This window comes from Crocodylus siamensis, chromosome 3, assembly GCF_052110815.1.
Source record: "Crocodylus siamensis isolate JL-2025a chromosome 3, ASM5211081v1, whole genome shotgun sequence".
In the NCBI taxonomy this organism is placed as follows: Eukaryota; Metazoa; Chordata; order Crocodylia; family Crocodylidae; genus Crocodylus; species Crocodylus siamensis.
In genome coordinates this window covers 111,843,453-111,869,152 of record NC_143397.1, presented here as the reverse complement: position 1 = coordinate 111,869,152, position 25,700 = coordinate 111,843,453, and the positions used below count along the sequence as shown (strand labels likewise).

At 48.7% G+C, this 25,700-nt stretch overlaps 1 protein-coding gene across 1 annotated transcript in view; it reads left to right on the top strand.

Annotated features, from left to right (window-relative positions):
* The first annotated feature begins 7,896 nt into the window (after positions 1-7,896).
* The window catches only part of B4GALT1 (beta-1,4-galactosyltransferase 1), a 52,535-nt gene continuing 34,731 nt past the window's right edge, over positions 7,897-25,700 (top strand). The window contains exon 1 of the mRNA XM_090039007.1: positions 7,897-8,364. Coding sequence (XP_089895133.1) covers positions 8,103-8,364 — 262 coding nt within the window. The 5' untranslated portion in view covers positions 7,897-8,102. The remainder of the gene's footprint in view (positions 8,365-25,700) is intronic.

Sequence of the window (25,700 nt, the reverse complement as noted above, 5' to 3'; positions counted from 1 at the left end):
CAAGGCACTGTCATACAATGCATAGAAGAGGGCACTAGGAAATACAAGATTTGGGTCCTTTTCAGTCATTTGGCACTTCAGCAGTTTTCTCAGGCACTCCACCTTTCAACATGCCTGCCTGAAATATACAGATAATAACACCTACCCTTATAGGCTGGTTCTATGTGTAATGGTAAAAAGTACCATGTAGGCACCCACGGACTGACATCTAGGAATTGTCTCTCCCTTCCCTTGGTTACAGCACCTAAATGGAGCTTCTTTTTCTTTCGCTATCAAGTAGATATTTCCAGGTTTCAAATCCCTCTGGTAACTCTCTTTTGAATGCTTCCCTGCATTCAATATCTTTTTCAACCTGCAGACAGCATAGAGAGCCCAATATTCTAGCATTTCCCTAATGCTGCAGGTAAGGACAGGTTTTCCCCCTTGGCAGAGCATCATACCCTGAGCTCGTGTTCAGCTGGTTTTTATCACAATCCTTAAGTCCCTTTCTCAGTAGTTGTTTCTCAGCCTCCACTCCTTTAAATATGACTTGCACTCTTATGTCCTAGATGTATGAGTTCACACTTGGCAACATTAAAATAGACGATGTTTAGGTGAGAGCAGTTTACTGTAATGATGTCTTCATACCACGGGTGGCAGCTGTTGCTTTACTTGCACAGGCTTCTAGGGTATCCACTGTCCTAGTATCTAGATGTGAATTACAGAGAACAGTTGAGTTTCTCCACAAAGCCAAGCACAGAGGTCAGTGCCTGTTGCTTGCAGGGGCACAGTGGCCAAGAGATGCTGCTGGGAGGGAAGGAGAGGGGCCGTGGCCAGGCTGCCTAGTACGATGCAGCAGCCCCATCCCAGGGCCAGGAGGGCCAAAAGCCTCTCCTCCTCTTCCCTCAAGCCCATGTGGGGGCCAGACACAGTCTGGCACCACCTGCATGAATCAGAGCCACCACACTTCAGCTCAGTCAGGACAGGGACCGCTGTGGTCCCTCTGGCTGGGGGAGCAGGGGTCTGAGGGTCAGGAGGGGCATGGGGGATAGACTGTGGGCTGGGAGTGTGGGGCAGTGGCGGGGACAGGGGCGGGGGGAGTTGTGGGTCAGGTGTGAAGGGCACCATCATGGCCCAGGGCGGCAGGGTACTGCAGTTTGGGAATGAGGGGCACTGGCAGAGTTGGGGTCAGGGGGTCGGGAGTGAAGGGCAGCAGCAGGGCTGAGTGGACTATGGCTTGGCAATGAGTGGCAACAGCAGGGTCAGGGCACCACCAGCATGTCACTGATCCCCCACCATCATATACCTTCCTCCCCAATAATCCACCAGTTCCCCAGAGAGTTTCATGGAGTGGCTGTGACTGGCATGGATGGGTTTGGTTCCACTATAAGTTAGCACAACTCCACTCAAGACAGCAGGGTTAGGGCTACTTATACAGAGACTCAGTTTGTACTTGGCCTCCCTGGAATATTTATCTGAGGCCTCCCTGGCAAAGCATATATGTGGGTTGTTCATTGTGTAGTTCTCTGATATCACATGGCAACCATTTTACATGGTCACCTCTGGCAATCTCTCCTGCTCCCTCCAGCTTGACTTTCTCCTGGAGATTCTTCCTTCTAGCTTGTCCAGGAGTTACTATGTAGAAAGTGTCCAGTCTCCACTTGACGACTCACTATGACAGAGAACCTATCATATCCCTTGTTTCCATTGGAATTTGGACTTCATCTGTCTCACACCAAGGATCAGCATGGCTCACTTATACATGCCCAAAGCTATTCCTTCAGGTTGGGGAGTCACCCTTAACAGCCCTGAGCAGCCCTTAACAGCTCACCAAAACTCAGTCCTCCAGCCAAAATAATTGCCCATCCCTGCCTTTAATAGTTGGCAATTCTTCTAGAGTCCAAGAAGTTGGCAGCCTTCAGCTGCAAACATCTGTAACAAGTCCTTTTGGCATCTGGCTATATGCACAATTCATAGCCAAACCGCAAGGCTCTGCTAGATTTACTGTGTCTGAAGCTCCAAGTAAACTGTCTGGCTATTGTTTCTGCAGAACATTCTTTAATCACAGTTTCACCTCCTGTAGAAAGCATGGACAATGACGCTCCAGGTACTGAATTCCACTCAGGGCACCCCCTTTTGGACTAGTTACTATTTCTCTTGTAACAGGTGCAAAGCTCACCTGGCTGCACAAGCTGTGCTTAAGAGCTCTGCAAGAAAAGGATGGCAACTTTGCAGAGAATGCATAAACTTTACCAGACAGGAGATTATGCAGTGCACAGTGCATGGTTTTTATTGGAGCGTCTGAATTGTGACCAGAGCCCATATTGCAAACCGGGGGCTCTGACTGGCTGCTACTGAGCCATAAAAAAGCTGAGGGTGGGTAAAGAAGAGAACGTCTGAGAGCTGGGATGAAATTGGAGCTAGGAAGGCTCTAGCTGCAGAGTCAGAGACCTGAAGAGGGAAACCCCTGTCTGCAGGTGGATGTGAGGGGAGAGGAACATGGTCCTGAGAGGGAGAGGGCTGAGAGAAAACAAACCAGCACGGGTGTGTGAGGAGACATCTAATCACTAGTTTGCTGTAAGTGTATTTCCAGAAGGAAACTGCTTAAGACAGGGATTTTGAACCTTTTTTAGTAAGTGTACCCCTGGCGGCCAGATGCAGTGGTGGCAGCACAGGGTGCTAGATGGTGGTGGCAGCACAGAGGGGCACCGCTGCTCTTGTCCTGCTCTGGCCCTGCTCCTGGGAGGTGATGGCATGGGGTGGTAGGTGGCGGTGCTCCATCCCCACCTGCCCACACGTACCCCCTAGGGCCTTCCCAAGTACCCCTGGGGTATGCATCCCCCTGGTTGACAACCCCTGGTTTAAGAGATTAATCTGCCAATCCTGTTCAGAGTCTGTTTTGCTGTTACCAGGAAGGAATAAAGGATTTATTATTCTGGGAAGGGGGTTGTGACCAGAAGGAAACCAATTGGGTTATGGGGAAAACTATTTTAAAGGGTTATAGCTAAGTGAATTTTGTTATTTAGGTAGTTTAATCCAAGTAGGACCACCCAGTGTGCTGGAATTATCCACCTAACGTTGTATTTGTAAATTTATTCTAAATTGTTAGTTTTGTTATTAACTATTATTATATTTCTTTGTCTATTTTTTCATGTATATAAAATAGTTGTGTATAATAATGTGTTCATTGGATTCAGAACTAATTCCTGGGCAGTAAGGGTGAGGGACGTACCTTTCCATGGGACCCCTCAGTCAGTAGTCTGCCTGAGGAGCTACCAAAGCTACTGGTACCCTCAGGACCCAAAATCCAGTGCATCACCTGGCCTTAGCATGCTGGCATGGGTTACATCTCTATAAAGTCAATGTTTGTTCTAAAAATCAAAATGGCCACACCTTCAAAATAATCTACCATAACAGCAGCCCAAAAGTCAAGCTTGACCAAGGCCAGGACAACACTACAAAGTTTTGATGATAAACCTATGTCGAGTAGGAGGGTTCAGAAACAATTAAATCACAGCTGAGGCAGCTCTGCTGGCAAAAAAAACTTGATGCAGATGCAGCAGTGCTAACAGAAGAGGAATTTGTCAGCTAGGATTATATCATTTGGTGATTTGGTATAACTACATGGATACAAAAACCCGTCTGTCAACATATGCTATGGACATGTCTATACTGGCAAAGCATTTCTGCTAGCAAAGCAACTTTGGCCAGGACTGTGGAGATTGCATTCTGTAGCTGATGTAGCTCTGTCAGCTCCACTTCTGCCCTCCTCCGCCCCCACCCCAGATGCAGCTGTGCCCACAGAAGCCCTACCCTCACAGCTTCTGTTGCTTACAGGAACTCTGGCAGTATAGGCAACTCCTTCTGCTGGCAGAGTATGGTCTATACTAGGGCCCTGGTTGTACTGCTACAGCAGTGGTAGCAGATCCCATGATGTAGACGTAACTTGAGTCCCCTTAGGAGGTTTTGCTAGCACAGCTATCTCAAATCAAACTGCAGCAGCTGCAGCTCTTCCAGTGTACATACGCCCTCAGGAAACCAAGGCCTGATCTGTGGTGTGCTGATTACCAGTACCTAAAACTAGTTGTTTTTACAGCTAACCTGTTGGAATGATTCCCCTGTAGCCGTGCAGCAAGTCCAACAACACTGAAACAGCAACATAGTGGGACAATGAGCAAGTATTCACCACAAACCCTTTTGGGCCTCATTTTAATCTCACACCAGTCTTGAACAAGCTAAGTCTATTGGCTTCAGTGTAATTGTTCATGATTTGTATCAACACGAGATAAAATGGGGCTCATGGTCTCAAGCCTCTGTGTGTCACGGGTGTACATGCTCAGCAGACTCTCTGCTCTTAACTCCTTTCCCTCGGAGTGCATTCTTTGGAACTGTTTCATCATTTCCTATGATCTGATTATACCACTAATTTGGATATGCTACAGTGCATTATGTATTGTGGTTGCAACATCATATTCCTGGGTATGAGTAACAAAGTTCATTGTTCCACGGGACTAGCTAAGAATTGCCACACACTAATGTCACAAAATGGGCTCTATTGCTTTCATTTCCAGACAGTGAAATGCATAAGCAGTCTCATATATTAGTGGAGTACTGACATTTGCTGCACACAGGGGTAAGCAATAAACATGCTGCTGTAACTTTCTTTTTGAGGGAGATATGCCAGGAATCTTGACTTCCCAAAGCAGAGTTGGCAGGAGTGAGCATCCTCTTGACACACAAAATACAGCAGCTGTCAGACCCAACCGTACCATAGTTCCCTTGCCAAAGACTTTCCCCAGTGCAAATATGGGATGTTTAGACAAACCAGGAAACAAACCAAGAGGTTCTGAAACTTGTAGAGGGACTCCATTAAATGGTGCTTGCTACAAAATAACTTAATTTCAAAGTGTTGTATTTCAGTTATACTGGGTCTCTTCCTCTTGAAATACTAAAAAGCATTAGCCTGAGGATTCTGCGAAGGGAAAGCAACTCATTTGTGTAACTTGTAAAAAAAATTTGCCAGATGTATTTCACAAAATACACTCACATTACTCAGATAAATATTGGAGTAACACCTGTCAATTGCATTCACGCTTTCTAATCCTGCTCAGAAAATGGGAAGGTATAATATGCAGCATTTCAAGTACTATCCTTTAAATCCTGAAACCTATGTCTTTTTGCAGACACTTGCTGTCCCTTGTATACAGGAAGTCCTCGGACTTAAAACGCAATTGGTTCCTGAAAACCATGCCTTAAGTCGAAACGTTGTAAGTTTGAACCAATTTTCCCATAGGAAACAATGTTATAAATAGATTTCATAGACATTAGGGCTGGAAAGGACCTCGGAAGATCGTTAAGTCCAGCCCCCTGCCCCAGAGCAGGAAGTCAGCTGGGGGGCCCAAGGCAGGGCCTGCCGAGCAGAGCCAGAGGCAGCCCCGCAGAACTCTGGGCAAGCCCCGCTCCCCTCCCTTGGTTCCTGAACCTAGGCCCGATACCCTATTTTCACCCAAAATAACCCAGAATTGTGTACTCAATCAATTACAGATGAGTAATATAGCTACATTAATGTATTTATATTGTAAATAGCAATCATATTGATTTGGAAGGACTTCTTTGAGGAGACTTTGCTGGATGTTTTGAAGGGCTCTTGGTTGGCGTCTTCTCAGGAGTCTTGGCTGCAGGTTTTCCTGGAGTCTTGTCTGCTTTCTTAAAGAAAGTGTCCAAGGAAGTTTGGACTAATGTTCTCCAGGGAGATGGGTGACGCAGTGAACTTGTTCACTGGCATGGCTTGGTATCTGATCAAGAGTTGTAAAGTTGAAACTGATGTCAGAAAGTTGAAACGGGGGCAATTTATAAGTGTTGTAAGTCAAGGACTGCCTGTACTCATACTGGTTTGCTACAGTGGGCTGGAAGGCTGCTGGCATTCATTTTCAGCATTAAAAAATAAAAACAAAACTGGATCGACCTGTGATCTAAAAGGTAGTGCAAAAAGAACTATGCCGCCTGAGTTCAGCTTGGCCTCTTGCTATTTGCTGGCAGAAACAATATGCTCAATATAGCCATTTGAAATTTTCCACACACTTTTTTCATTTACCAACCCACCACCACTCACACACCTTTTCTTTTTGAAGAACAGAAATTTTCAGGTGAAAGAATTCATTTCCCCCAAAGTTTCTATCCCCTTAACAAGCATTCACTTTTGCTGCTTCGTTTTTCTCTCCCCACCCCATGTTTTCTCCCTTTTTCTGTCGAAAATAATAGATAAAAGGGAGTATGGAGAAGGAGGAGTGGCAAGGACACAAACCACTGAAGTTTACGTTCATCTTCTTCCAAGTGTTTACAAAAAGAAAAATAATGTGAAATGTGTTACTTGTAAAGTGAGATTTTGGTGAGTCTTCCAGACAGCTGTGAAGCTGGGGCCCAGGCTAGTGCCCTGGCTGCAGATGTACTTCTGAGAGCGGAGGAAGAATTTGGCTGGTTACAGAGGGGGAGGTATCTACTCTTCTCAGCTAGAAAGGAGTCCTATGAACACAAGGGTGTTAAGAGCAATCTGGTCCTGTGGGGAAACCCCAGGAAAATTAAATATCCTGAAATGACTGCATGAGAAAAGTCGTCTACCAGCTTCAGAGCTAGAACAAATCTAAACTATTCCTAAAGAGATTTGATCCCCTACCCCAGCAGGCTGTTTCCAAAACTAGATGCCTCCTCCCACCTCCCTGACATCACTCCTGCTTTCAGAAAACCAGCTCCTCCGTGTTGCTGGAGGCTGCAGCATATCCCCAACCCCAGCTCCATTATTCTTTTGCATCTTCCCACCTTTTGTCACTACCTACTACAAATAAGTTGTCCCAAAACAAAAAACACAGGGCCAATGACGCTGTCCTCCTGTTCTTGGCTGAGATCCCGTGCTAGATGAGAACCTGGAAACCAGCTGTTACTACAGGCAGTCTTCAACTTACAACGTTTTAAGTTACATTTCACACTTGCAAGGTTTATAAATCCACACCCTGTTTCAACTTTCTGAAGTCAGTTTCGACTTTACAACACTTGATCCAATGCCAAGCCAGCAAAGAAGTTCACTGTATCGCCCATCTCCCTGGAGAACATTAGTCCAAACTTCCTTGGACACTTTCTTTAAGAAAGCAGACAACACTCCAGGAAAACCTGCAGACAAGACTCCAGGAAAACCTGCAGACAAGACTCCAGGAAAGACTCCAGCCAAGAGCCCTTCAAAAAGTCTGGCAAAGTCACCTCAGAGAAGTCCTTCCAAATCAATATGGTTGCTATTTATAATACAAATACATTGATGTAGCTATATTAGTCATCTATAATTGATCGAGTACAAAATTCTGGGGTTATTTTTGGTGAAAATAGGGTATGGGGCATTGGTTCAAGAACCAACCCCCCATTTATAACATTGTTTCCCATGGGAAAATCGGTTCCGAGTTACAGCCTTTCGACTTAAGAGGCTGTTTTCAGGAACCAGCTGGTCGTAAGTCCGAGGACTGCCTGAACTGCCCATGTCCAGCTTCCTCCTCTTCCGCAAAAGGCCTGGGGGAGCAGGTCTCTTGAACCGGACGTTCTCTGCGGGCCTCCCAAGTCTCTCCTCCCTTTCTGCCTGCAGTTATAGGCCCGGCTGCCTCCCCCCCACCCGTGGCATCCCTCGCCTGCCCAGGCGTCCCTTTTGCTGGCAATGCCACCGCTGCCTTCCCCAGGCAAGGGGCCCCCCGCCCTGTCATTCGCGTGGCCCCACGTCTTCATAGACACCAGGGCAGGAAGGGACCGCGGAAGATCATCGAGTCCAGCCCCGCACCCCAGGGGCAGGAAGTCAGCTGCGGAGCCCGAGGCAGGCCCGCGGGGGCTCGCTCCCCTCTGCCGCAGGGCCCTGGCCTAGGGGGCGCCTTGCCGCCGGGGCCCAGCTCCCGCCACCAGCCGCTCTGCGCCCGGGCCGGCCCGCACCGCCGCACGTGGCGCGCCCCCACCGGAGGGAGAGGGGAGGAGCGGCTGGGCCTTTACATCACCACAGCCCGCCCCGGCAGGCGCTGCCAGCCCGCGGCAGCGACCTTGGGCCGAGTGGGCCGGGCCGCCGGCGGGCTGCGGTCGCTGCCGCGGGGCGAGCAGGCATGAGGGAGCCGCTGCTGGGCAGTGGGGCGCTGCCCGGCACGTCGCTGCAGAAGGCGTGTCGCCTGCTCGTCGCCTTCTGCGCCCTACACCTCACCCTCACGCTGCTCTACTACCTGGCGGGTGGCGCCCTGCACCCCGAGTCCCCGCTGCGCAGCCGCGCCCCGCGTCCCGGCGCGCCCGCCAACCTCTCGCAGCCCGAGCCCCCGCGCCCGCACTCGGCCCAGCCGCTGCGCGACTGCCCCGCCGTCTCCCCGCTGCTGGGTAAGTGTCCGCTCGGCCTCCCCCCCTCCCGCGGGCGGGGGGTCCGCGACGAGAAACGTCGGGGTTCCTGCCCTTTCCGGCTTTGTTTTCACCTCGGCGAGCAGGCGGAGAAACCCGCTGTGCAGTTCCCCCGCTCGCCTGGGCGGCTCGGTTTCCTGCTCCGAGCGGGCCGCCCTCCGCGCCTCCACACGGCCACTGGTCTGGCCCCGGGAGGCCCCGGGGGAGGGTCAGCACGCGCCCAGGTGCGAGCGGCGCCTCGCTTTGCTCTGTCCGGGCCGGGGGTTTCACACGCCCTGCTCTGACACGGCCTTGGTCTCCCTCCTCCGAGGGGTTCTGCAAGAGGCCACTTCTGCTAACGCAGAGCCGAGCCCTAAAGAAACCCAAAAGCAGAAGCCTGCCTGGCATGAGTCCAAAACAGTGCTTTTTACCACCGTTTCCTTATGACATACTTTAAGAAAGGAGCTAGCGGTAAAAACATACTGCTTTCAGCACAGCAGGGGAGGATTGCTGCATGAACCGGCTTCTGGCCAAGCCTGTGCCGAGATTCTTGTCCGGATGTTCTTGAGGGCAGATCTGAAGGAATGGGTTTTGATCCAACTGAACCAAATTGGGTAAGAGCTGTGTTGAGATCATCTGGCCTGAATTCGCATTACCTCAGTCATCAGGACTGAAGTTGGAAGGTGTATTTTCCTACTCTTGTGGTACTGGATTAAGCAGAAAATAGCCACGCAGCCTGCACTGTAGGTAGACTTCTTCCACTGTGTGTATTCAAGTGGAGTCAACTAAGATTTACATAAACACTGTGAAGTAGAGGGCATAGGATATCATAATGTAGATTATTAGGGCTGCACTAAGTGCATGATAAATAACACCTTGATTGTTTCAAATAACAAAATTGATGGTAGTATTCAATGGTAGCATCTGATTATCTTATCTCATCTGATTACTTATCTTTTTTAGCTAAAGCCCTACTGCCTCCTCTTCCTTTACCTTAAGACTTAAGGGTTGTTTTTTGAGGGGAGAGACTTCTGATTGACACTATACTTTAAATTCACAACTTCCTTTACTTTGGTGTAATTGCTATGTGTAGAGAAGCTGACGTGACTCCTGAGATGGCTGCGTCTGCTTAACACCATTCCACTCTGTCACGTGGACAGGATTTCCATCCCTCTTCTAGAAACCAAAACCCTTTTAATTGGAACTAAAGCCCAGATATGGCTGTATTTGTACACTGCATAGATCCTCAATAGCAACACTGTGCTTCAAGACAGTATTTTGTTCAAAAGTAGAAAAACATAATAATTCTGGCAAAACAAATTGAATTTTATTAGTAGATATTAAGAGATGTTAAATAGATGTTTCTATTACACACAGAAAAAGGTCTAGGCCAGTGATTCTCAACCAGGGGCAAACTTTCAAAGGTGGTCCAGGGTTCTCTGCAATATTAGCAGAGGTAGGTGTGCAAACGTGATTTATAAGATAAACCCAGAGATTTCAAATAGGAACCCATGATGTTAAAAACATTCTGACATGTTGTGGCATTTCTGAGTTCTTTGCAACAGAAGAATGTTTGGTATTATTTTTCTGTAGTGAAAAAACTGTGAAAGCTAAAATTTACATTTGTTGAGCAGTGCCTAGAGCCTAAGAAGCTTGAAAACCATTGGTCTAGACCAGTGGCTTTCAATCTTTTCATTTGTGGGCCCCTAAAATTTTTTGAATGTGGGTGCAGACCCCTTTGAATTGTAACTGTAGGTATTCACATACTTTTGCTTGATCATAGTCATCTTTCATGGACGCCCAGGGATCTGCAGGCCACAAGTTGAACATCACTGTTCTAGACTCTAAATACTTCTTCAATGACAGTTGAGTGGTGTTGAGAAAAAAAGCAAGGCAAAATTTGGAATGAGTTGAATATATTGGTTCCTGAAAACTGAGTCTTAAGTCGAAACATTGTAAGTCGGAACCAATTTTCCCATAAGAACAATGTTATAAAGAGGGCATGGGTGACTGGTGCCTCCTGAGTCCGGGGGGGTCCCCCCATGGCCAATCACCGATGGGAAAGGGTCCCCTAGTGACCAATTACCGAGCCAGTGGCAAAACCAGAAGTACACTTTCACCGGCACTTTCATTTTCGCAGCTGGCACTTCCAGGGGGTGCACATGCCAATGAAAAGGGGGATTGGTTCCTTTATGACACTCAACACAACTGCCTCCAGCTGGTAAGTCCCTTATGATGGGAGGGAAGAGGCATGAGGGAGCAGATCAATGCCCCTGCAATGAGGGAGGGGCCAGGGCAAGTGCTGCCCAGCTGAGGTGGGGGGCCACGGGGAGGGGGCTCCTGTCGCTGCGTGCTGCCGGCCCAGGAGCTGCTCATCTGGTGGCTCTCGTCGTGGCTTCCACCACTGGTCCAGGAGGGCATGCCAGATAAGCCGCTGGACGACCAGCTCCCAGACCGGCAGCATGCAACAGAGAGCCGCCTCACCCCCTCTTTGCACACCCCCCTACCCCCCTGCCCCAGCTGGCCAGTGCTTATCCCAGCCCCAATCCCTTCCTTGCTGCGGGGGTGTTGATCTGCCTCCCCTGTGCCTCTTCCCTCCCTGCCCCCCACAAGGGACTTACCAGCTGCATGCAGCTGTGTCAAGTGTCTTAAAGTCAGAACCTTGAAACGGTGTAAATTTATAAATGTCGTAAGAGCCATTCATCGTAACTCCGTCATAAGTCAAGGACTGCCTGTAGTGAATTGCCTCTTTGCTGAGCCTTTAAGAAACAATATTTTTTTTTTACCAGAAGACTTGAAAACGTTATCTTAACTATTAAATAGGTTTTTCTATTATGGAGACTTTTGAAGATGGATATTGCTCTTGAATGTATTTGGATATACACATTTGGTGTGGATCTCATGGAAAATTACCAATACTAATAAAACTCATGAAGAATGATTGTGTATAAAAACATCCAACCATTTGTGAGAGAGAGTGAAAATTTATCATGCAGCCTTCCTGTGCTCTTTGGATTTCCAATATTTGATAACTGGCAGTACAAGGTTTTGAAATCCAACTGTGCATGGGGGAGGGTGGGCTGCTGCTGTGGGCCTGGGCCAGGGGTGGTGCCAGGTTCTTTCCAGCGGGAGGAGCTGGGCCAGGGCTGTGGGCAGGCCAAGTGACGGCTGCGCTGAAACAGGGTTCCAGGTGGGGGCCCAGAATTTGCCATAGCCAGCCCTCCCAGCACCACCGCCTATGCCCACCCTGAGCAGAGCCCTGGCCCAGCCTCTCCACCAGGAAGAGCTCAGCACTGCCCCTGGTCCCAGCCCGCAGCATGCAGCATTATTGGCCACATCTGCCCAAAAAAGCTGATTGCCGATAATGTCAATTTTCCTTTTATCGGTGCCAATATGATATGAACTGATGTATCGGTGCACCTCTAGTCCTAAGAAACCCACCTCACTCGCAAGAGACTACTAGCACACCAAAGTGTTTTCAGGATTGTAGCTTAATGACTGTCTAATATGTCCATGAAGTCTGGGGGGGGTTGGTTTGGTTTGGTTTGTGGGGTTTTTTGTTGTTGCTGTTGTGTGTGTGCACGCTTGTTTTGCTAAATTCATTTTGCACAGTTAATTAGAATGAGAAGTTTTGATACTCCCCGCTGTCCTTGAGTTTCTCACAACTTCCTGTTTTTTAGCTGCTGCTGTTCTAAGTGGATCCTTTTTTAACTCGGTAGAGGTTGAGACATTGACCTTCTAGTAAAGTAGATTAATAAATATAATTGCACACTGACCATAAGCATAACAGAATGAAGATTAGAGAGTCTGATTCTTTATTAGTTTGTTTACTTTTAATGAGCACTTTGGTTTTAAATATAATGTTTAAAACCACACAGAGTTCTCATATATCCCTACTGTAGAAGTTCATAGCTGGCCAGCTACTTCTAAATGATAAGCTGTTTATAACACATCTGCATAACAAATGATTGGTTTGCTTTTAATAGTAAGTGGTTTTGAGGTCATTAAAGGGAACTGTTTCGTGTTTTATTTGCTTGCACGTCTTTCACTTTTTCTCCATCATTGCGTTACTTTTGGAGGCAGTTACATAGCCTGGTCTGTACCAGACACCTGTGTACCCAAAGTAGCTATCCATACCCTTTCTGAACATGGCTTAACTTGGAACCATTTTAACTGCATAGCCACATTGAGTGCCTGTACACAAGGATGGAGGCTCCCTTGACATGCTATAATTACAGTGCCTCAAAGCAAACTCAGTTATTCTGGAGTGTGGTAATTAAAACGCTCCAACAGCCTCCTGTATCTTGTGCATCTGAGCCCCTGCACTTAAAAATGGCATCAGGGGGCACTTGAACTAAAGCTTGTTGAATGGATTTTAGTTCAAGCACCCCCTGCTGCCATTTGTAAGTATGGGGATGTTGATGCACAAGAAGCTGTGGTGTTTTAATTAGAGCAGCTCTCTGAGCTGCTCTAATTAAAGTGCCACCACCTCCAACCCTGGAACATATGTAAAAGTTCCAAATGGTTTCATGTGTTTAACCATTGAGGTTTTCCTTTGCCCTCCTCAGGAACAGATCTCATGCTGTGTAATGCGAGGAATCCTGAGAGACACTAGATAGTATCTCATGTGCCTGCTGTGCTGTCTTCCTTGCCTGGTGGGGTAGTTGTTAGGTCAGTCATTTGAGTTTACTTTTAAAAATAGGTAATGCTTGTATTTGCTGTTTAGTCCGATTGCTAAATCTCTTTACATATTGGAAGTAGTCATGTAATGTGCAGTTACATGACAAAGGTGGTGGTTGGGCTCCTAACTATGGGATTATCTGGAAGGATTCACCTGGTTACGGTGCAAAAGCTGGCCAAACCATAAATAAACTATTGTGCAGTATTGTATTTCCCACCAGTGCCTGCCTGTTTTTAAACCACATTGTATTTAGCCATAGATCGTCTTTAAAAAAGCAGACAGTCAAAAAGCCTGAGGTTGAATCAATTCAGTCTTTGCAGATTAGTCTAAACTGCATAGTTTAAACAGATAAGCAAGTGAACAGACGTTTACTTTTGTTTTTGGAAATGCAGCCACATGCTGCAGTGGCCCAGGCCAGAAGCTGGGAGGTGCTAGAGCACACTTTCCTGCTTGGCTAGAGGAGACAGCTCAGGCTGAGGTTAGCCCACCCACCTTGCAAGGTGGGATTTGTGAGGGAGGTGCAAAGCATTGTGGGGTTCTGGGGGACTCCAAGTTAACTTGAATCTGGAGGAGGTCTGGAACAGAAGTATAATACACTGATTTAACCTGAATCAATTAAGTCTGATATTTTATCCATCCAGGTTTATCTTATACTGGTTTCAGCCATTTGAAAGTGTTTTATGTCCACTAAACATCTGTTGTGTTACAGATTTGAATTGGTCTGATGATTTATACCAGTTCATGTGTAATTTTTGTCCCTAGCCTCAAGGTTCAAGTGCAGATAAAGCCAAAGGTCTTGTTGGTTCATGAGTTGTTAGAATTCCTCTAGTCTGTTTTCTTAATAGCAAGTAGAATTTAGAGAATTCTCTTCTGATTTATACAACAAGTAGACTTTTTTGGTGGGGGGCACCTGTGGTGTGTTTGGCCAGCTTTATTAGTTGTGTGTTGACATAAGTACTGACTTGGATTTTAGTCTGACTTGATGCTGATTCTGCAGCCCCAACTTGTGGGTGAGCACTCATGTGCACATGCAGGTGTCACTGGTTATATCGCTACTTCCTGAGGTTTAGAGAAAACAGCCTCAGCATTCATGGTCAAAACCTCTTGCGTGTTTTTCACAGATTAGGAGAAGCTTTCCCCGTGGCTCCCCTCCTACCTATGCCATGGAACAGTGTTTCATTGTGCATTTTATTCATCTCTTTCTTCTCCTTTCCCTTAGGGTAAACCTAAATTCAGCAAAGGATGTCATTCTGTTTCCATAACTGTAAAGCATGTGATGGATCATGTAGAACACATGTGGTTTTCTGAACCCTCAGCTAGCCAGGTACCAAATCCAGAGGCTTCATTCTCAGAGGATTCTCCAGAGCCTTCCGTCTCTAGTGATATTCAGATGCATTGGCTAAAGCTCATGGTTTTTTGACTCTGGAACAAAGTGCGTTCACTGAGCTAAGTTTACTTTCTCCCTCTCCCTCCAGGAAGCTGCCAAATCTAGAATGCCTTCATAGTTTAGTTACTTTTGTTTTAGAATACCTTGCCTACATTTTAAAGCATTAATCAAAGGGGTAAATAGTGGCATAAATGGGTCCTAGATCAGAAGATGTTTATAATAATGGATTTCTGTTTTAATAAGCAATTTGGCATTTTTTTATCTCTTGCATCCAGAGGTTAGCTACATGCATATCCTTAAAGCAGTGACTGTCCCAAACAAGACATCTGGGTGTATGTAGAAGCAAGGTCCTGTTACAACAGCAGATTCATATTCTAAGCATCACTAAATATCAGGGCAAATAAATGAAATTATGATAGGCTGCAGCCCTTATTTCCCTGAGAAGTAAAATTCTTTATATGCAGCTGAATGTTGACTTGAAAAGATAACAGTTCAATCACTTATACATGAGCCACACACAGTGGCACAAATGTTCTTGGAAAGAAGAACTTTGCCCAATATAGCTAGATGTGATAATTGGGAAAAATCAAATCCCTCTCCTCTTTGCGTAAGATCCCAGTGTAACGCATTTTGGTGATGTTACTCGCCAAAAAAAACAAACAAACCCCAGAATAAAACTAAGGAGGTGGAGGAGCAGGGCCTTTTAGGAGTCTAGTTTGTACTGGGACAGCTTGTCATAAAATGATATCTTAACTTTTAGTGCCAGAGTTCTGTAGTGCAAGATCTCATGGGCAGCCTATCGTTGTATTTGCAAAGGTGACATTTCGGGTCCTACCCCGGTAATGTCTACTGGTTGTTTTTTTGTTGTTGTTTTTTTAAAGCTATTTCAAACACAGCTGCCTTGGACACCATTTCTGAGCATGGTTTGGATACCAAAAGCAGACACAGATGCAAGCAATTTTAAAGCAAATGGCTGTGATGCCCATACCAAACCCTCAGGCAGATTATGACAAAGACGGTGAGAACTGTTCTGAACAGCGAGACACATTCTTTGATCGAAGGCTTTTTCACCTTCCTGTTCAAGTTGAAAAATACTTCCTGTTTTCTTGTTTAAATATTGACAGAGTATCACCTCCACTGTTAGTATAAGTCAGCAGGTTCCACAGAGCAAAAGGCAACAGAGATTCTTCCTGTTAAAGGAGTCTTCAGAATCTACATTTAACATCAGCTGTATATCTGACAGGTCAGAGAGTAGCATAGCCAGGAATCTTAATTCTTAGTTCTGCCTCTTACCAATTTGCCCTTTTGCTTTTCACTATCAGAAGCGTACATGTAGAAAAAGATGAAGATAAAAAAAAATTATGCACTGTGTACAGTTAATGTACCAAAAATATCCAGACTGATGGGGGAGGGGAAGAGAGAGAGGTTATGAAGTAGTTTGTTTTACATGCCACATACCACTTCCAGGGGTTTTATATGCAGTGCAGAAAATGCAATCAAGTAATGTTAAAATAAAATTAAAAACTAAAAATAAAAGTAACACTGGCACCCTCATGCTTGTTTTCTTTTTTCTTTGTTTGTTTTTGCTGCAGCTGTGGTGCAAATGAAAGTATGCAGTAGGCCTGTGCGAATAGGGAAATATTTTATTTGGATTCAGCCAACTCAGAGGACAGTTATTCGATTCAGAGATTTGAATCACTGTCCTGAATCGGTTTGGCCGAATTGGCTTTGGAAGATTTAGCGCTGATTCAGAGAGATTTGGATTGGCCCAGGAGAGGCAGGCACAGCCAAGTGGCTGCAGGTTCTCCTGTGGCTCATCGTACTGTGCCTGCCTCTCCCTAAGTGTGAGGAGCCACGAGAGAAACCCCCATGGCTGCCCTGCTGACCCCAGCTCCAGCCTAGTCCCGGAACATTAATTAAAAAAAAACAAAAAACCCCGCACTCACTGGCTGCAGGAGCAGTGACTGGGGCCTCTGAGGCCTCATGGCAGAGCCCCTGTACACTGCAGAGCAGTGGGGGGTCAGCAGGAATCACCCCCCACATGACCCCCCTGGCTGGCACCGTGCGGCAGATGCCTGATGACATGGGTGCAGCATAGCTTGGCAAGGTGTCGTAGGCTGTCTGAGAGCTAGGGCTGCTGGGGTTGAGCACTACTGGACTCCAGCTGACTGCTAGAGCTGCCCCAGCTCCCAGAGTGCGCAGCGCCTTGCTGAGCTGTGCTGCACCTGTGTCATGGGGCAGCTGCCGCGTGGGTGCCAGGCGGGTCGCTGCCCTGTGCTATGTTGAGGGGGGCTCTGCCACGAGCACCCAGAGGCCCCAATTACCGCTCCTGCCGCTGGTGAACGTGGAGCTTTTTTCTTTTTCTTTCTTTTTTTTTTTTTGTCAGCAGAAACACATGACAAGACTTCCTTCCAAGCTGTCCAATGCAGCAACCATTCCAGGAAATGTGAAGTCTCCAGCAAACGCTCTGGGAAGAGCATAACTAATTCTATATCAAGGGCGGGCAATTATTTTGGGCAGAAGGACCACTTTCTGAGTTTTGACAAACCATCAAGGGCTGCGTGACAGGCAGCCCACGGCAGATAAGTATTAATTTTCTAAATTTTTTAGGGGCCCTTGCAGGCTGGATAGAATGGCCTGGTGGGCTGCATCTGGCCCATGGGCCACATTTTGCCTGCCCCTGTTCTGAATGTACCTTCTGGCTTCCCTTAGGATCATGCCTAGCCAGCTGCAGGACCAGTCTCACACTTGCTAGCACAGGTTTTTTAACTCCTAACTATGTAGAGAGAATGGGAATGGTGGACCTGGGTGACATGTGAGCCCACTGCCTTTAAAGGGCCACTTCTGCCAGCTCTGTGGAATGGCTGAAGGAGAATGAGCTAGTTTGAGCTCTGGATGCCAGTGAGCCAATGAAGGGAAAACTTAAACTTGTAGTTGATTATGTCACAAGGGCTGTGGGAGGTTCCCCACCCAACTGGCTCTGGGCTCAGTTTTCATCTCACTACAGCACTGAACAGTGGCCAGAGCGGCTTGTCTGCAGCACAAAAGAGTATAAGGGGTATATTTTAAACACCATACATAATATTATTCAAATGACTGCAGAAAACAGTGGCACTTGGGATTTTTGTGGGAGGAAGGGGTTGGGGTTTTTTTTGTTTGTCTCTGGTCCTGACTCACTGTCACTAGCAACTTTCATGCTCTTGTGAAAGAATAGTTTGAGCAGGCCTCTATGCCCCAGAACTGTAGCAGTCCTGTTGGGATGGTTTCTGCAGAATGCTGCTGTCTGAAATGTTACATGCTTGATTCTAGGCATCAGTAAGCCTAGGGAAGCTCAGTGGCTTCGGAGAGAGGACAGCAAAACATGTGTCACCCAAGGCTCAGGTTTACACTGTTGCTTCATCCTCATGTTCTCGCAGTTTCTCCCCAGTTCTTCCCTTGCTCACTCATTTATGCTCTGAGGTACTTGTTCCCACTGTCACATCTGGCCCTGCCAGATTGTACTAAATTCTTGGTAGTTGTTTCATTGTACCCACTCTGTACCCCATCACAGTCCTGTGCTGCATAGGGCAGGGGTGGCCAGCCTGTGGTATGAGTGCCACAAGTGGCATGGGCAGCCTCTTTGTGTGGCACGTGGCAGATCCACAAGGGGACAAGCAGCACAGCAGAAGATAGGGCTGGGAGCAAAAGGCAGAACAGCAGTTTGGATAAAGGGGATTAAAGTAGTACTAGCGGAAGGTGAGGGGCTAATTTGTGGGATGCCTGCCAAAAAAGGTTGGTCCCATTCGTACAAGGGATGAATGCTGGATCTGTGGGTACATACGTGCTGAATATGTGAGTACAGTCCCACAAACATTTGTGGGGGTGGCAGGGAGGAAGGAGGCTGAGTGCTGGCCTTTATGTCCCATGGGATAGTGGTGCAGGCCCTTGGACAGGTGGGACGCTGCAAGCCCTGCTGGGAGCATCCCTGGCTTCATGGCTACAGCAGCTACCCAGAGCCAGGGCTGGCTGCAGCCAGGAGGCTACAAACAGCTGCGGCCCTCCCAGCCCAGCCCCAGCTGTCTCCTGGCCTTGGGCTCCAGGAAGGTAGCAGGTACTGGCACTGTGCCCGTTGGGGCCGGCTGACTGCAGCTGGGAGGCTACAAACAGCTGCTGCCTCCCAGCCCGGCCCCAACGGGCGCAGTTCCAGTACCTGCTACCTTCCTGGAGCCCAGGGCCAGGCTGGGAGGGCAGCAGCTGTTTGTAGCCTTCTGGCTGCATCCGGGCCCAGGTTTGTGTAGCTGCTGATAGCCATGGAGCCTGGGCTTCTCCCATGGAAGCCCTGCTGCAAGCAGCCTGGACCCTGTGCCTATCAGCTTGGGCCAGTTGCAAATATCTGCTGCCTCCCAGCCCCAGCCCCAGCTGCCCCCCAGACCCAGCTGTGGCCTCTGGGGAGACAGCATATACCAGCAATGCTCCCCGCTATGCTGCCCTCGCTGCTTCTGCGGAGCAGCGTTGGAACCTGGTGCAGCAGGGCACAGCGAAGGGTGCAGAAAGCTGCCTGCTCCAAGCTCCCCACTGCCTTGCCACGCTTCCCAGTGTGCACAGGAGCAGCGTGGGCAGCAGCACAGGATTGTGCCTCTCGCTGCTGCCCCCACCTGCAGGTTCTAGGTAGCTGCTGACAGCCACAGAGCCTGGGCTGGGGGGCAGGGCCTTTGGGTGGAGGGCAAGGGGCAGCAGGGCTGGGGGGCAGGGGCTTTGGGTAGGGGGCACGGAGCACAAGCAGGGCATCCTGCCATATACCCCCGCCCTCATTTTGTTTTTCTGGCATGCTAGCACTCCAGCACCTTCCAAGCTAGGCATTGTGGCGGGGTTTGGCACTCCAGCCAAAAAACATTGCCTACCCCTGGCCTAGGGTTTGATGGCACAGTCCTGCACAATGTCAACTCAGTTTCAGGAGCATACAGAATTTGCATTGCAACTTGAATCCACCACCTCTAAAAGAAGGAAAGTGTATGTGTGCATGCCTGCACCTTCAAAAATTGCCTTTACTAAGGAGGGAGAGGGGACGAGCATTGGAGGAGATCAGTGCGGGGAGAGGGTCTCTCCCCTACCCAGGCAGTGAAGGATGGTTGGAAGTTCACTTCAGGGTCTGATTTCAGGATGCCTAAGTTAGCACCACACATGCTATTTCAGTGTGACTGTTGAAGTCAGCGTTATGGCAATGAGTGCAACGGATTTGAGGTGACAGATAGGAGAGGAAGCCCTTTTCTTTCCCCAAAGAAAATACTTCCTAACAGGAATGAAACGGTGATCAGTATTTTGACACCAAGGTGACCTATGTGCCAGTTCAAAGCGTTGTGATTCAGTGGGTGGCTTGTTCTGGGTTGGTTTGTGAAACATGCCCAGTATTAACCATTTCCACAACTGATTCTGATGCTGTGGCCCACTTTTTGTTTTACTAATTCAGTGGTTGTTGACTGGGAGTAAGCATACCCCTAGGGTTATTTTAAAAGGTTCTAGGGGGTACACAGACCTAATGTGGCCGATAAATGCCATGTGTGTGCACAACTGCAGCACAGCATGCAGGCAGCCCTGGTGAGTATGTTGTGGGAGGGGAGGGGACAGATCGAGGCCCCAGCGGTGGGGGGGGAGTGGGGCTGGGGCAGGTCACAGGAGCAAGCTGTGCAGGAGCAGCTCCTGCAGCTACATACACCCCTTGGAGGGCACAGGGGCGTGTGCCCCGGGATCTGTGCGGAAGAAGGCAGGCTGCCGCTGCAGGCTGCAACTGGCACTCAGTGGGGGCTGGGGTGTGCTGCACTCTGGGTGGGTGGCGGCAGTGCTGGAAGGAGGGGCCACCCTAAAATGCACCATAGCCACCCCCCCCCCCCCCCCCCAGCTGTCTCCCAGCACATCACAGCCCAGTGCCGGCCCAAGCCTGCAGCAGCAGCCTGCCCCACCCCACACAGATCTGAGGGCATGCACCCTTGTGCCTTCCTGGGAGTACCTACAGCAGCAGGAGCTGGGACAGAGCACAGGACAGGTGGAGGATAGTGCCTCCCATCACTTTGTGCACCCTGGGAGGGTACTGGGGCGTGTGCCCCCGGATCTGTATGGAGCAGGGCAGGATGATGCTGCTGGCTAGAACTGGGGCTAGGTCAGGCTGTGCTCGGGGCAGGTGGCAGCGATGCTGGGAGGGGCCTACAGGGGGCTGTAGCCATCCCACAATTCTCTGTAGCTCCCAACCCTCCCTCCCAGCACCACTGCCACCCACCCTGAGCACAGCGCAGCCCAGCCCCCACCAGGAACAGCAGCCCACCCTCCCCTGCGCTGATCGGGGGGCACACACCTCCATGCCCTCCCAGGGATGCACACAGCTGCGGGAGCTGCCCTCTGTGCAGCTCAGTCCTGCGCCTCTCCCCGGCTGAGCAGCCCCAGCCCCAGCCCCACTCTGTCCCTCACCACTAGGCCAGTCCACACTTGTCCCATGCACAGATCCACAAATCTGGGGGCACACCCCCCATGCCCTCCTGGGATGTGTGCACCTGTGGGAGACACCACCCCTTCCCTGTGCTCCCTGAATGAGACACTCACTGCTCCATCTTGTGCTCTGCCCCGGCTGGGCAGCCCCAGCCCTACTCCCTACCTCACTTCAGGGACCTCAATTTGCAGACACCCGCCCCACACCCTGGTAAAAACAGGGGTGGGGGAAACATAAAGGGTACATGAGCTGGAACTTTGAGAGAGAAGTGGTACGCCTTTTAAAAAAAGTGAAAACCCCTGTACTAATTAAATAACCTTGTCTGTGTTATCCTGCCTTTGGTCTATGTTCTCCGATTGTTCTCAAGAGTCCAAGTTCTTGCTTGCCTGCATTCAGTGGTCTGGGTCCATACTCTGTTTCTTTCCTGACACTCTTACAGGGCGTTGGTGCCTTTCAAATTTCTCTGTGGTTCTGAGAAACTTGTGTGCAAACTGCCTAGCATGAAATAGTCCAAATAAGACATTCCAGTTCAGCTCCAGCCTCTTTCTCTATTTGTTTGGCAAATATTTGACAAGCATGCCAAAATTGTAGTTTCACTGACCAATCTGTCAGTTAACAGTGGACTTCAGGGTGGGTAGGGAGTATGCAAAGATATTTTAGCCTAGAATTGATCTGTTTGTTGTAATTTTTTATGCATTGAGAATTTTCAAATCCTTTTATGTATGCAACTTTTTAATTGATTAGGTTGATTTTCTTTTTTCCTATGCCTGCCTTAACATTTAGCAAATGGCCTTTGTTCCCAGATTCCCATATGAATTCTCAGCGGACCAAAATCTGCAGTGACTTTAGGTCTGGGCAGGCAATTATTTTGGGTTGATGGGCCACTTAATGAGTTTTGGGAAGGCATCAGGGCTGCAAAGGTAGCCCTGCCCTTTGGCAGGTGCCCCGCCCCCTGGTTGTCATCTTGTGACCAGAAGTCTTGGCCCCTAACCCCTGACCTTTGCCTCTTGGAGTCTCTCCCCTTACCCAGGAAGTACTCCTTTTGGGGAAAGGGGCAGTTTGCTTGTATATTGTCTGGAGGGGTGGGGAGACATAGTTGGGGAGTATGTGCTTGGGGGGATGTGTGGGTATGGTGCAAGTGCAATGTGTGGGTATAGTTGAGGGACAGGAGGACTTGCTGGAGCCTGGTGCAGGGGGAGCCCAGCACTTCCCCGGGCAGCGGCAGCAGCAGCTGTCCTTGCTGCAGCAGGGAGGGAGGGGAAGCTGCAGGCTTGAGAGCAGGGTAGGATCTGCCTGCAGTTTACTCTGGTCCTGCTCATGCAGGGCAGGAGAGCATATGTGGAAGGGGGGTGGGGCTTGATAGAGCTCAGCTGCTCACAAAGCCCTGATGGTCAGGCAGGGACAGAGGGGAGGGACAAGCAGGTGCAGGAGCCAGCCTGCACTTGGTGCAGCCCTGCTGGGCAGGTAGGTAAGAGAGAGACAACAGCAACAGGAGCCATTGCAGGCTCGGCTGCAGCCCCGCCAGGCATGTGTGCGACAGAGACTAAGAGAGCTGATGATGCCAGGCTTGGCTCCCTGTCTCCCCTCCCCTCTCACAGGGGCTTCTGTTGCTGCCGGCAGTGGCAGCTGTTTTCCTGCCCTTTCCTAAGTTGCTGGAGTTTGGGGGAGCCCTGCAGTTTCCTGGGCAGTGGCAGCAGCAGGAGCCCTGCTCAGAAGCTGTGCCTGCTGGCAAGAGAGGCTGGGAGCACAGCACGCTCCACCTGGGGAGGGACTGAGCCGCAGGCAAAACGCAGCAGCTGGTAGGGCCAGATACAGTTAATTGGTGGGTGCCTGCCTGCAGGCCAGATCCAATTGGCGGGCTGGATTCAGCCCGTGGGCCATATTTTGCCCACCCATGCTTTAGGTTAAACTTAAGTAGTCTCACTGTATTCAGGAGTAGTCATTAAGCAGCGTAGTGGTGATTGTCTAGTAAAGTCCCAATCTCCCACCTGGTTCCATGCACATAAATTCTTGTTTCCAGGCAGAGTCCCACTGAAATCAGTGCAGCTCTGTGTCAGGGTTAGAGTCTGCATAGGCAGATCTGGCTGCAGGCTTGGACTATGAGACTGGAAAGATTTCTGACCTTCATCTTTGAGCCAGGCAACAGGACACTCATGTCAATTCTTCCTTATCAACCATATGATGCGTTTACACCTGGCAAGCAGGATTAAATGTTCCTTTATTTTGGAGAGTATCCTTTCTTTTTGCCATTTCCTTTGGGATGACCAGTGAATTCAAGAGAAATGTGAGGACCTCAATAGACAGACCATGGGACAAGAGAATCTTCCTGTATCACCAAGTACAAGTCCAGGAATGGTTCAGCCTTTTCATGCACTGCTTTACAATGCTAAAACTATTATGCACCTATAGGAGCCTGACGGTGGGGGGGCAATTATAGCATGGTCTGAAGGAAGTCATGAATAGACTCTGGCATGGGAGGTGTTGCAAGAGCTAAATGTATGGTTTCCTGTCTTGCTGGGTTATTCCTTTCTGCCCAAGGTATTTAAGGATGTGTCTACACAAGTTGTGCTGCATTTAAGTATTCCATTCAGATCTGAAGATCTACTGCCAGTGTGGACACGGTTATGCCAGTATACAGTGATGCTGATGCCCCTAATTGACAGAGCTGTGCCTGTGAAACATTTTATTTGAAAACCAGGCTTAAAAAGTGTCCTGCAAATACCAGCAGTTCTAGCCAGCCTGTGAAGTGTTCCCCATAGAAAACACACCTGTAGACAGCTGCAGTTTGGTGGTTTGGCACATTGCTACAGGTTGGAAGGACTGCTTGGCCAGATCCTACCCTGACGCTGTCTGATGCAATCCCTGCTGGCGACAGTCTGCGTGTCAGGATCAGTTTGCCCTGCTCTCAGCTTTCAGGAGGGATGTGGCCAGCATTGAGAGGGTCCAGAGGAAGGTCACTTACATGATCAGAGGCAGCAGGGCAGGTCCTACAAGGAGAGGCTATGGGACCTGAACCTATTCAGCCTCCACAAGAGAAGGCTGAGAGGGGACTTGGTGGCCATCTATGAACTTACCAGGGGGGGCCAGCAGGGAATGGGAGCACCCTGTTCCCTCGAGCACCTCCCGGAGTAACAAGAAATAATGGCCATAAGTTGTTTGAGAGTAGGCTCAGGGTGGACATTAGAAGACACTACTTCATAGTCAGGGCGGTCAGGATCTGGAACCAAGTTCCAAGAGAAGTGGTGCTGGCTCCTACCTTGGGGGTCTTTAAGAGGAGGCTTGATAATTACCTAGGTGGGGTCATATGAGCCCAGTATTCACTCCTGCCCGCTCCTGTTAGACTTGATGATCTGCTCAGGTCCCTTCCAACCCTACATCTATGAAACTAACCTGGGGGCAGCTGCCTGAGGCCGCCCAGGGCTGGGTGGTCTCTGAGCACTTTAATTAAAGCAGCTCTCTGAGCTGCTCTAACAAAAGTGCTGCCTCCCTAACTCCTGGAGGCTTCCTTCCTGCCGGGGGAAGGACGGTGATGCACACAGCAGGGGGAAGTGGCTCCCCTGGCCCCTGGGGCACAGATGCCCAGGCCCTGAGGGATGAGTCACTCTAGGCTGGGCCGGGCAGCTCAGCTCTGGCTGTCCTTCCCTGCCCCAGTCACGTCTCCAGCATTTGGTGCCTTTTACAGCACCCACCCTAGCCCCAGCCTGCAGTCTGTGCTGCACCAGCACCTAGGACACCGTGGCAGCTGCTGCACTCCAGCCCAGCCCAGCTTGCCAGTGAGGAAATGGGGATGTACCTGGAGTTATCCCAGCTCATGGGAGGGAACCCAGGCATCTAAAGGGTGGGGGGGAGGCAGCATAATTAAATTGTTGGAAAACATTATTGGCCAAAAGAAGCTGATAGCTGCTAATATTAATTTTCCTTTTATTATCCTGTCAGATACACAACTGATATATCAGTTCACGTATACACATGGGCTTCTTTATCAATGTCCTACCATTTCCCAGTCACCTTGACAGTACTGTGGAAAGCAGATGGCGTAAATCAGTCTGGAAAGTTTACCAAGTAAACAATAGACTTTACATAAGGCCTGTGCTAACGTGAAAGTAGAGAGCAAACACAACAGACCTCTTCCTCTATAGCAAAATGTGTCAGGCTTCTGTTTCAGTTGGAAGTGACCATATTAGGCTATTGTGCAGCGTGGTCTTCTGATTTCTAAATGAAATCTTGCTGTTGCATTAAAGTGGCAAGCAGGATATTTAGTTGATCAATTTTAGTCTGGTTTTACATTTTGTACTTCTCAGTTATTTTTCTAAAGCGAAGATTAATTCTCTGACTAGTATTGTGCTAGCTGTAGAGGTATATTTACCGCTATTCTATGGCTTAATGTGCCTGTAGTTGTATTCTTAACTTTTGCTTTTGTATTGTTTGTTAGAAAAATGGTGACTTTTTAACCCATGTTTAATATCAAACAGCGCTTGGAAGGAAATGGAATTAAGTTTAAATGCATCAAAATAGAAATACACCAGAACACAAATTTTAAAATGTTACTGGGATTTTATTTGTTTTTATTGACAACATGGATAGGGAGAGGAAACTGCATTGCTTTTAAGAACTAATGTACTAAACAAAGCAGTATAATTCATCACAAGTGAACTGAACTGCTAGATTTAGTTTGCCTCACCCTTCAAGACTTTAGAACTAGTAAATTTCACCTGCCTCCTATTTAATTTTATTTAAGGGATTGCCGAAGAAAATCACGCTGTCTTGTTCTCTGAACCTGTAATGAGCTAGTTCTTGATCTTAACTAGTTGAAT